At 36.0% G+C, this 13,058-nt stretch overlaps 1 protein-coding gene across 1 annotated transcript; it reads left to right on the top strand.

Moving 5' to 3' along the window:
• Positions 1-4,694: 4,694 nt before the first annotated feature.
• Positions 4,695-12,730, top strand: LOC130939186 (NF-X1-type zinc finger protein NFXL2). Its single transcript, XM_057867293.1, has 14 exons — positions 4,695-5,497; positions 5,664-6,141; positions 6,247-6,360; positions 6,468-6,523; positions 6,619-6,685; positions 7,725-7,817; positions 8,866-8,951; positions 9,199-9,361; positions 9,514-9,684; positions 9,885-10,075; positions 10,270-10,351; positions 10,499-10,705; positions 12,005-12,094; positions 12,199-12,730. The coding sequence occupies exons 1-14, from the start codon at positions 4,794-4,796 to the stop codon at positions 12,352-12,354; spliced, it is 2,658 nt and encodes an 885-aa protein (XP_057723276.1). The 5' UTR covers positions 4,695-4,793; the 3' UTR covers positions 12,355-12,730.
• The last annotated feature ends 328 nt before the right edge of the window (positions 12,731-13,058 follow it).

Below are 13,058 nucleotides of genomic sequence, written 5' to 3'. Positions count from 1 at the left end.
CTCAGCTTTATTTTCAAGGATACGATTTTTTTTAGAATAACAGCAAGTTCGCCGTACCCCCGGCGAACTCAATGTTAATTTTGGAAAAATAAAAGTAGGCCTATTGGAGAGCAGATCAAGGAGCCACAATTTCCCTGTTTACTTTCTTTCTCACTATTAACATTGTCTCTACGATGTCAGGAAATCCATTGTTATCCATTCATTACAATAGTGAAATAGTGTATGATGAAGAAGGTTCAATCATTTTTAGATCGGGCCAACCGATAATTACCTATATGACACCGGAAGTCAACAGTTTAACAGCTTTAAAGAATGTGATATTGCATTCCGTTGGACAGTAAGAATCTAAAAGGGTGAAAAAAATTTACTACAGATATCCGATCGAAATGGATGGCAATTTGTTTTATAAAAGGTATGTTACAGTTGTATTGTCTTTGTCTCTGTTACTAGTATATTTATCAGACCATGGTTGTGAGAGATATTTCTATTATTTTGAATTAGGTACCGGTTGCACGACGACGAGGACGTACGGCTTATAAGGTCGTGGCACAACCGATGGACAAATATTCATCTGTTCGAATTATACGTGTTTCTTGTTGACTTTGGTGGCCGAGGATCATCTGCAGATATTGTCGATGATAGTCTGATGAGTGGAGTTGTTAGACGAACTATCAGAAGGATGATGGTGGATCTAAATATGCCACCTGAGGGTAGTCAGGAGGGGTCTAATGCTGAAGTTCGTAATGTTGACTTAATGGATGACGGTCTTGAATGTCATGATGGTTTTGCTATCAGAGATCCGATGATAGAGCTGTATGAAGTCAACCCCGATGGCGGAGACGATATTGACGAAGAACCACCTGAAATCCCTATGAACTACTACAATGACACACAGATTACTCTGACACAGCCTGCTATTTCTCGACCATATGACCGGCCAGATCATTCCACAAGGTTGAATCTCGAGGCAATGACTTCGGATTGGTGATGCGTGAGCATCTTTTCTATCTTTTTCTAGTAAATTTGCATTTGAATTGTTAAGTTTAATCAATATTTTAATACTTTTTAGCCACTATGAATGCTACTTTGAGTTGTGTGCAATTCTGTTTATTTCAGGTAGCATTTTGGATGAATTTGACAGAGTTCGCGTGAAGAAACGAAGTCGCCATAAAATCAAGAGCACTACACAAACCCCATTGCTTTCAGCCTCGTTGAAGCCAAACTTGAGAAACCTCAAGTTTGACGCCAACTAAAGAAACCTGAAGGAGTGCATACGGGCTTGTTGAAGCCAAACTTGAGAAACCTCAAGTTTGGCACCAGCTAAGAAGAATGGAAGAATTGCATGCTGGCTTAGTGAAGCCAAACTTGAAAAACCTCAAGTTTGGCGCCAACCAAGGAGATTTGAAGAGTGCTTTCGGTTGTGTTGAAGTCAAACTTGGATCCTCCAAGTTTGGCACCAACCTTTAGCAAATCAAGTGGTCCCCATTGGTCCAAGTGAAGATACACGAAGAGTTATTTTATTTTGATTTAAAATTTTATTTTATTTTAAAATAGGAAAAGATATTATTTAGTTCTAGGAAATATATTTTACATTAATTAGGATTAGATATAAAAGGGAAAAGAATCAGCCCTTCGGGCTCTTCTCTTCTCTTGGACCTCATTCTGCAATTTACAGTTTTTTGAATCCTAGTTTTCTCTCTAAACCATGAGCAACTAAACCTCCACTGTTAAGGTTAAGAGCTCTGTCTATTGTATGGATTGATACTACTATTTTTCTATTTTAATTCATGTACTGATTTCTATTTCAAGAGTTGTTTTCATTCTTTATCTTATGAATTTGGGTGGAACGGAAGTATAACCCTTGTTCTAATTGAGTTCTTGTATAAATTGAAAAAGCTCTTTACTTGAACAACAACTTGAAAATAATTTCTCCTAAAATTTTAATTATCTAGACGTAACGGGATACGTGACATATAATCCTCTTATATTTGGGTAATTAGGGTTTTTGTGGCATATAAACTAGAATTGAACTTCACCCTCTAATTGGAATTAAGTGACAAAAGAATTGGCAGTTGATGAAGGTTAGAGGAGACTAAAAAGGTCTAAGGAATTAGGATTTAGCCACATATAGTTTTCCATGAATGGAACCTTGCATGATTATAATAGTTAGTAAGAAAAGTCAATCCAGAAGATAGATATCTCTGAAATCTTAACTGTTTTCTCCATATATACTTCACAACTTATTTACTGCTTGCTTTTCTGATTCTCTGAAATTTGAATTACTGTTTGATGCATTTGAACTCTCAACACTCTTTTCTGTTTGTCTAACTAAGTCAATCACTTAACTATTGTTGCTTAATCCATCAATTCTCGTGGGATCGATGATGCGTGAGCATCTTTTCTATTTTTTCCTAGTGAATTTGCATCTAATTTATTGAGTTTTATAAAGAATTAATTATTTTTTAGCCAATATGGATGCTACTTTGAGTCTTTTGCAATTTTATTTATTTTAGGTAGCATTCGGCTGGATTTGATGGAGTTTCTGTAGCACAAGAACAAAAGGAGATGGCAGCGAGGAGCGACGCGTGCGCGTGACTGACGCATACGCGTGATTTGAATAATTTCATAGCAATGCATGCGTGTGACTGACGCGTCCGCGTGATACGCAGAAAAGACCATTGACGCGTACGCGTGACATTCGCCACGTGCAGAAAACACAGAAACTGCTGGGGGGTGATTTCTGGGCCCCATTTTAGTACCCAAGTTAAGCGCGGATCTAGTGAAGCCAAGTGGTCCCCACATTACAAGACGTGGAGTAGTTAGTTAATTCTGATTTAAATTCAAATTTGAATTTGAAAATAGGAAAATATATTATCTTAATTTTAGAAATTTAATTTTAAATTAATTAGGATTAGTTATAAAAAGGGGAGACTTCTCTTCTATTGAAAAAAAAGTCATAGAGATTCCATTAGGGGGATTCCATTAGGAAATTCTATAGAAATTTATATTCCACATTTCATGAGCAACTAATACTCCATTGTTAAGGTTAGGAGTTCTGTCTATTTGTATGGATTGATTTTATTACGTTTTTTTTCTATTTTAATTCATGTGTGGATTTATAATTTAAGAATTGTTTTCGTTTTTATCTTATGAATTTGGGTGGAACGGAAGTATGACCCTCTTTCTATTTGAGTTCTTGTATAACTTGAAAAAGCTCTATACTTGAACAACAACTTGAAAACAAATTCTCCTAAATTTTAATTATCTGAATTTAACAGGATACGTGACATATAATCCTCTTATTTTTGGGTAATTAGAATTTTTGTGGCATATAAACTGGAATTTGAACTTCACCCTCTAATTGGAATTAATTGACCAAGGAATTGGCAGTTGATGAATTTTAAAGGAGATTAGGAAGGTCTAAGGAATTTGGGTCTAGTCATAAATAGTTTGCCATAAATTAAATCCTACATGATTAAAATAGTTAGTAAGAAAAGTTAATCCGTAAAAATAAATAACTCTGAAACCTTAACTATCTTCTCATTATATTATTCCCAACTTATTTATTTGTCTGTGTTTAATGCTCTTTGATTACCAAAATACTCTTTTCTGCTTGCCTAACTAAGCCAATCAATCAATCATTGTTGCTTGATCCATCAATCCTCGTGGGATCGACCCTTACTCACGTAAGGTATTACTTGGTACGACCCGGTGCACTTGCCAGTAAGTTTGTGGTTGTAAAAACACCGCACCAATCGACCCTCATTCACTTGAGGTACTACTTGGTACGACACGATACACTTGCTGGTTAGTTTGTGGACTACAAATTCCACACCAATTGGTCGTTTACCCAGGGAGATCCTGAAGACGATCCAAGCAACGAGTTTGAGGTTGGACAACAATTTGAGAACAAGGAAGAAGTCATGTTGGCAGTTAGGCAGTACAACATCAGAAGGGTTGCGGAGTACAAAATAGTATAGAGTTACCTATTAACTGATGTCGTTATCTAACTAATTAATTTATAACTAATCAACTCTAAATTTTATTGCTCACGTTTTTTTCTTGTCTAAATTAATTATTCCACTAATTACTTTCTAATTCACAACGCAAGCTAATAACTTTGACTAAATTAACTAATAATATACTTTTTTATACTCATTAACATGTTTATAGACAACTATACTGAAAAAAGATAACATAAAAAAATTTAACTAACATAACAAGACTTAAAATTATGTCTATCTAACTAACATGTAAATAGTAAATTTGCTATTCTAACCAACAAAAAATCTATACCAAATAATTTTATCTAACATATAAACAGTAATTTTAATTAAGATAAAAAATTAACTATAACGTATTTATTATTTACTAACTTGAAATTGAGAATATCGTCCACACTAGTCTTTATGGATGTCGAAAAAATAGAACAGAGTAACAGAAAAAATTTGGAAGAGAAAATGGAAGAAAAAAAAACAAAATAAAATGGTCCCACCATTTTTAAATAGTGTGCCAAATTCATCGGAGTTCGTCAAAGTGCGGCCAACTCTAAATAAATTATAGAATTCACTGTCAGACAAATTATTCCAAAAAAAAAAAATTGTACCGTTGAAAATAAAGCTGAGATTTCTTTTATGAGAAAATAATTAATTTTTTTTATTTTATTTACGAAAAAATCCCATGAGAACAATCTGCAAAACACAGATGACAGAAGTACAGAACACTAAACACAAAACAAAGAGGCTCCCTGAAAACAACCACAATACACCGATCTGGGGGCTGAGATCGGAAACATGAAGTCATCAATCCACCACCTCCAACATCCTCCTCCGCAGCCGCCGCCGCCACCACTCTCCGACTCCGACACCGACTCCGACGGAAGCGGAACCCACTCCTCCTCCTCCGATCTTCTCCGCCATTCCGACCTCTCCGCCTCCATCTTCAAACCGTACTTCGAGTTCACCGGCCGCCACTCCTCCTCCTCCACCACCGCCACCCCCGCCGAAGTGTCAAAGATCCAATCCTTCCTTACTTCCTCATCCTCCGGCGCACTCTCATGCCTCATCTGCCTCGAACGCATCAAACCCTCAGACCCAACATGGTCCTGCTCCTCGCTCTGCTTCGCCCTCTTCCACCTCCATTGTATCCAATCATGGGCCCGCCAAGCCTCCAATCTCGCTGCCGCACGCGCCGCCACGCGCCTCCCTATCACAGAGCAGCGCGCCTCTGAAACCGCGCTCTGGAACTGCCCCAAATGCAGGGTAGAGTACCCAATCACGCACATTCCAAAAACCTACTTTTGCTTCTGCGGAAAACTCGAGAACCCTCCCAATGATCCATGGGTTTTGCCTCATTCTTGCGGTGAGATTTGTGGGAGGCCATTGAAGCACAACTGTGGTCACCATTGCCTTCTTTTATGCCACCCTGGACCCTGCCCGTCCTGCCCAAAACTCGTGAAAGTTAGTTGCTTTTGTACCAAAATTGAAGATGTGAGGAGGTGCGTGTCCATGATGCTCAAATACTTCATTTATGCTGACGTATGTGTATTGCATTTGTATTTGCATCAAAGACTGCTAAATTAAACTTCTTATTTTCATAACTTTGCTGTATTTTTGTGTCATATACTCATATTCAATACTCTTATTGGTATTTGTCTAATATAGGTGCGGGTTCAAGGAGTTCTCGTGTGGGAAAGTTTGTGGGAAGCTTCTGGATTGTGGGGTTCATGGTTGTGCTGAGATTTGTCATGAGGGTCAATGCCCTCCCTGCCGGGCACGCAGTGTGTACCAGTGCCGGTGTGGTAAGAAGAAGGAAGAGAGGGAGTGCTGTAACCGTGTTTTCGGGTGTGGCGAGCCTTGTGAGAAGAGGCTCGGATGTGGGAGGCATGTGTGTGAGAGAGGTTGCCATGTTGGGGAGTGTGGAGACTGCCCTTTGCAAGGGAAGAGGGCATGTCCTTGTGGGAAGAGAGTGTATGAAGGGATGCCTTGTGATGTTACTGTGCCCTTATGTGGGGCTACTTGTGATAAGATGCTTAGTTGTAGGTACCATAGGTGCCCCGAGAGGTGCCACCGTGGTGCATGTGTTGAGACTTGTAGGACTGTTGTGAAGAAGTCTTGTCGATGCGGCAGCCTCAGGAAAGATGTGAGTTTTCACTGTCTTTGCAGTAGATCTGTATGCTTTGTTTTGCTTGTTTTGTAGTTGTGGAATTGTTATTATAGTGGGCAGAGTTAATTGAACTTGGAATAGGTTCCTTGCTATCAAGATTTGTGGTGTGAAAGGAAGTGCCAGAGGATGCGGGACTGTGGCCGGCATGCTTGTAAACGCAAGTGCTGTGATGGGGATTGCCCTCCATGCTCAGAGGTTAGAGCCTACTTTATGGCCAATTGGCCATCATTTCATTCCAATAGAAGGCTAGGATGTTAGAGGAGTATTGATTGATTTGCTTATGTTTTTAAAAAATTTATTAGGTCTGTGACAGGCGGCTTAGATGTAAAAACCATAAATGCCCTTCTCCATGCCATAGGTATGTTGCTATAATTTCATAGTGGAACTGTAATTTCTGTCTTATGTCTTTGATGTTTAAAGATCAACTTCATTATCCGCTTTTTGTTATTGCAGGGGTGCCTGTGCTCCTTGCCCAATAATGGTCACCATTTCATGTGCATGTGGGGAAACACATTTTGAGGTCTGAGTCTGACTTTCTTTTTCTGTTTTTCAGAATAGGAGCATGACATTATACTATGTTATTAATTTAGTATTTATTATATGAGATATAATTCTTCAATTGTGATTGTATAAGTCCAATTTTATGATTGTATTTCTTGTGTCACTTTGGTAACCTGAATCCAACATTCTTGAATGCAAATTGTAGCTGTGAACACATTTGTGTAAAGCACAATTATGAATTGTATAGTTCATAGATTTTGCTGGCAATATGACCGTTGGGCTCGTTATGCATTATATAAGATTGAGAGGCTCGAATATTTTGTGAAGGAATCTTAGCTTTGACATGTATTGCCCTATTTCCAAGCACAATCAGTGCAAATCTGACTTCATTTAGTGTAAGGGGAGATGACTATTTTAGATGAATGCAAGTGGTTGGTATGGTGCTTGACTTTTTTTCTTTTTTGGGGTTGAAGGGGGAGGGGGATATGATTGCCAGGTTTGAGTTGATCAAGTGAGCAAGGGATGTTGGTTAGATCAACAAAACATTGTTTTCTTTCCGTAATGTAATCGTTTATGTTGCATATCGCACTAATTTATATTTAAGGGGAACATTGAAGGTGAGTGGATAAATAAATGAAGGACTGTTATTATGGTTAATTTATGTAGACTGTAGTCAATGTGATGTTCCCAGTGTCTTTGTCTATAGTGTTTTCATTTGGTAACAGAAAATAAGTTTGAAGTTCAGATTTAGTATAAACATGGAGATACTCGAAACATTTGTGTTATTTTCTTGTTTTTAACTTCTTATTACTAATATTTTACTGTTGCCTTAGTTTGAAGATATTTATAATTTTACTTCTCTTGTTGGTTGTTGATATCATCAGTGGACACACATGCTGGCAATACATATTCTTTCTTTCCTTTTCCCCCCCCTTTGTTCTCTGGTCAATTACCACCATTATCTTATGTGATCTTGTTGGTGTTAATGTTGTATACTTTGATTTTTATTAGTTTTTTTTTCTCAAGTCAAATGTGCTGAGTGACAGATGTTTTACTAGGTTCCTTGCGGTACTGAAATGGAACAAAAACCACCCAAGTGTCCTAAACCATGCCCTATTGCTCCTTTATGCCATCATGCACCAAAGCTCAAGGTAATTAGTGACTTGTTTTGCTTCAGGCATTTACATTTTCAAGTGGAGATATGTTGTAGTGTTGTATACTTGGATGTGGCTATAATAGCAGCAATAACAAGCTGATGCTGATGCTTTGACAGTGGAAAAAAGTTTAGAAAATGTAAATTGTATGCGGAAATGAATTAGATGTTTAAACTTTAAACAATAAAATCTAGTTTGTTGAGTATATGTTATCAGTTGATTACTTTCAAATTTTGATGCTCAATTAGATGGAGTAGATCATAAGTTCCATAACAGAACATGTTTCTAGGAATGGCTGAAAATTAAATATTGCTAATGATTACAAAATCATGGTATGATTGGGCACTGGCATAAGAATGTTGTCTGTTCATCACCCTACTTCCCTTCTTATCAAATACATGTTCTTTAGAGCTTCATTGTTCCTATTAGTGATAATTTTTTAACCTAATATTTATGTTGAGGGAAAGTCTCGCCTAGTCTAGGGTTGGTGCCTGCTCTGGGGCTTGACAAGCATATGGTTCCTTGCATATAATCAACTATTTTTTTTTTTTGGGGGGGGGGGGGGGGGGGGGGGGGGGGGGGGATTGTTCTAGATTAAAGAGAAAAAAATGGTACTTGGTGCACAGTTTTGAGGATAGAACACTTATGTTCTAAAATTGAATGTGTTTAATTCTGGTAAAAGTGAGTTTCGAATAGATGATAAAAGTTCATAATATAGTTTTTTACCCCCTAAGAAATTTCATGATATATTTTAGTGGGTGCTTACTATTTTTTGTTTATTCCTTAATTTGAAAGGAAATATAGTATTTAATTTTGATGCACTGCAACTAATAAAATGATTTACATAGGCATCTGCTCATATATTTTCAATAAAATTGGTTGACCAATCACCTAGGACCTTAAAAGTCTTAAAAAGAGAAGCATGCAGTGGGATGAATGTGTAAAAACTTTTACACATGCATCATTAATTTCAGAAATATATGCATATTAGTGAAAATGTTTCATGTATTTTGCGTATTATTAACAAATTAATTATTTTTTCTAGCCACACAAATGCCATTATGGAGCCTGTCCTCCTTGTCGGCTCCCTTGTGCAGAAGAGTACTCTTGTGGCCATGCTTGCAAATTAAGGTTTGACACAATCTTCTCATTTAATATGTTAGATTGAGATATTACTAGTTACCATTTTGAAGAAATTGCTATGAATAATGAAGGCTTTCCATCTTTTATGCATTTCAAATAGATTTGATGGGAAACTCTTAAAACATTAATTAATGCATCAATTTATCAGAATCTAGTATCATATGATGGAACAAGAAGATCATAGATTTAGTTTTTAGTTGATGCCTTTCCTTAACATTGTTTATTCTGTGTGAAGGTGTCATGATGCTAAACCTCCGCCTAATCGGGAGTTCACTCTCAAACCAAAGAAAAAGAAAATTATACAACAAAGTGAATGTACACCTGGTACTCCATGCCCTCCTTGCCCTGAACTAGTGTGGAGACCATGTGTCGGGCAACACATTGGAACGGAGCGAATGGTTTGTTTTTGCTTCATCTTCAAAGCTGGATATAAACATCTGATATTCAAGATACTTTTAAAAGTTGTGTAAGAGAAATTTGCATCAGCTACTTTTGTGATTTTAATTAGGTTTCTTTTATTTTTTTCCCTTGTTTTACCCCTTCCTGTCAGATGGTCTGCTCTGATAAATCACAGTTTGCCTGTGAAAACTTATGTGGAAATCCTCTACCGTGCGGTAATCATTATTGTACTAAAACCTGCCATGCCTTGGAGAATCCAGCCTCCACGAACCGGCTACAGAAAAGTGAGCCTTGTGAAGATTGTTCTCTTCCTTGTGATAAGGTATTGAAACTTCCATAATTTCGTTGCATGTCATTCCCTCTCTACATCTTCTCCATTCTTGGGCTCTATGTATCCTCTGTAATATAACACAATTTATGCCAAATAAATGAGATTTCTCTTTTGTCTTCCTGTGTGAAATTAACAAACACTCTTATAAGAAATTAGAACTGATAATTTTTCACTCAATATACCTACTTCAGGAAAGAGAACCTAAATGCCAGCATTGTTGCCCTCGTCGATGCCATCCTGGAGACTGCCCTCCATGCAAAGCGCTGATCAAGCGGTCTTGTCATTGTGGCTCAATGGTCCATGTGTTTGAGTGCATATATTACAACACCTTGTCAGCTAAGGATCAAGAGAAAGTCCGTTCATGTGGTGGGCTGTGTCATAGGTAAATTAGAGAGTATATGCTTTAGTTCTATTTTACCCATCTCTTCTCTCTCTTTTATTCATTTATATTTTTGTTAAACTAGTTTAGCACTTGAATCCAACTTAAATATCTGCAAGAATTTTGATCCCTCCCTTCCTTTTATTGCCGTTTTTCTTTTTGCTCTTATAAAGTTCAATGTTGTTCTTATTTTCCAGGAAGTTAGCAAATTGTACCCATCTATGCCCCGAGACGTGCCATCCTGGTGAATGCCCAAATCCTGAGAAATGCAGTAAAAAGGTAATGTGACATTAAAAGGTTATGACATCATGACTTGAAGCTGGCAAATTTTTTCATATTTTAATCTAGCTACTGCAAAATAAAGTAATCAGTTACCCTATTATTTATCCATATAGTCTTCTAAAATCTGAAGTCAATCTTCACTAGGTCATCGTTCATTGCAAATGCCAAACACTGAAAAGGGAGTGGCCTTGTCACGATGTTCAAGCAGCATATCACAGTGCTGGTTCCCACCCAAAGGATATTACCAAAAATCAATTTGGAATTGGCCTTATTCCTTGCAATTCTGATTGCAAGAGTAAAATGCAGGTTGTTGAGTCGGAATTACATCTACGTAAATCTCAAGTTACAGAGGTAATCCATTTTAATCAGAACCTTCCATATATTTATGTTATCTGTTTTGCTTCGTTCTTTGTTTTATAATGGTTGTAGAGTTCGTTGTTTCTTGTGAAAAACTGAAAATTTAGCACTGAATATGACATTAATCTGTCTACATCGTCACTTAAGGGTGATTGATTTGAAAATCAAGCTCAAGTTCTAAATCGAATTACAAAAGTTTCATAATGGAAACCTGAATACAAATTTGATAGTATTAGCAACTACTCTTTAAAAAGAGGATCCCCTACCGACACAAAGAAAATGGAGATTTAGCGAGTTTAATTCTCGTCTTTTCTAGGAACTTTTAGACTGTAATATCTGAGTTTTGTCTCATTAGTTGGATACAGGTCTGATCAAACCTGAAAGCTTATAGGAGAGCAAAAATTTTGATATAATATTCAATAGTATAAAAGTAGTTCTATTACCATTTTTGCACAATCACTTTGTTTTTAAAATTTTGCAACATCTATACATTACAATAATAAAACTTGTTTTCTGATGAAACCTTCTATCAAAATCTGATTTTTTTCAATAATATTTTCAACCAATATGATACCTTGAATGGTCAAGAATACTCAATCTTATGTATATGAAAATTAATTTATATATAGGATTAGTTTCATAAGGTTTATATTCTCCATCTGTTCTATGTGGCTGTGTTTGTTTACACGTATGGGATAGAGAGTAGGACACCGAGACACGAAATCATGTTTGGCAGCTGAAACATGGACACAGACATTATGTCCGAAGATACTAAATTAGTGTATTTTGTGTCTTTGATAGAAGGGACACAGACACTAATAAAAGACACTTATTTTTTCATTATCCCTATCAATTTTTCACAATTACATTTTTTATCATTATATTTTTTTCCCTAAATTTGTGTGCGGAAGAAAATGATAATAAATTGGACTTTTCATAATTTGTTTTATCTTATATTTAGTTTATTAACAAACAAAACATAAAGACACTAATTTTTGTGTCGTTCTTTGTGTCATGTTCTTAGTGTGCTGTCTTATTCTGTTGTCAAAACCAAACTCAGCCATAAGTCATAGATGATCCCTTGTACTTAACTTCGTGAACCTAATAGTATGACATGCATGTTTGAACTATATTTTTTCTTTTTAAATATTCTGATATGTATCTATGAATATATAATTCCACTTCTTAAATTTTCACTTCACTTTTCAGTCTGTTTTCATTAAATTGGAGATGCACGCCTCTATGGCGTATGCTCTGAATTAGTGTTGTCTAATACTCTAGCTATTTTCAAAGGTAAAAGAGACAGATAATGAAAAACTGGCTCCGAAGCGACGAAAAAGGCAGAAACGAGTCCAAGAATCTAAGGAAGCAACAAAAATACAGGTATATTGATTATTTGAGAGAAGAGTTCTTTCTTTCCATGCTCTAACTATGTCTCCTGGTCTCTTTCCACTGATCATCTTCTTTTTCTGTTAATCACTGAACAGAAAATTATTTCTACAACAAAGAAGCTCCTTCTGTACCTTTTTATTTTGATCATACTTGTTACTGCTACATATTATGGATACAAGGGACTTCTGTGGCTCAATGATTGGATGAATGAAGTTGATGAACGAAGACAAAGACATCCTAGGATCAGATGATTAATTTAGTTTGTTTATCTCTTTTATTTATTTATTTATTTTTATTTTTCACCCTATCTATGAGGAATATATATATATATATATATATATATATATATATATATATTGTTCATTAATCCCCCAGATTTTTTTTTTCACAGGCAAAAATAAATAATCACTGAATGCACAATTAGACATGTTACATTTTGTAACTGAATAGTGTCTTGTGGTTTCAATTCAATCTTGCATGCTATTAGAGGAAGATACAGAATTGTTTTACTATAATCTTTACAGCCGTGTAACTGTTTTGTTATTTGATTTGTGGAGTATAATTGGATTTGGATGATACTTTACCTTATAAACGTGTTAATAATTTATTTTGAGCATTAATCTTTGACAGTGTGACTATTTATTTTATTTATTTTTGTTAAATTATCCGTCAGGTTTGAATATAAACCATGATTTGATTACAGCAAGAAAATTTATTTACAAATTCAATGATAGTAGTCAGAACTCAAGTAATCCTGCGTAGGCTTTATTAGTGGCTTAACACGGGAGCAATGAGCTGCTGAGGTTTAGTTGATATACTACATTAGCATGTCTTTCAATATACTGCATTTGAATTCGAATTTGGTAATGTTAAGTGGTGGATAATAATTCTTAAAAATGTTGGATGTCTGAGTGGATAGTGTGCGAGTTTGTTATGATGTTTAGGATTGGATTAT

This window comes from Arachis stenosperma, chromosome 7 (genome assembly GCF_014773155.1).
Source record: "Arachis stenosperma cultivar V10309 chromosome 7, arast.V10309.gnm1.PFL2, whole genome shotgun sequence".
NCBI classification, from domain to species: Eukaryota; Viridiplantae; Streptophyta; class Magnoliopsida; order Fabales; family Fabaceae; genus Arachis; species Arachis stenosperma.
This window is presented reverse-complemented; position numbering and strand designations above follow the sequence as displayed.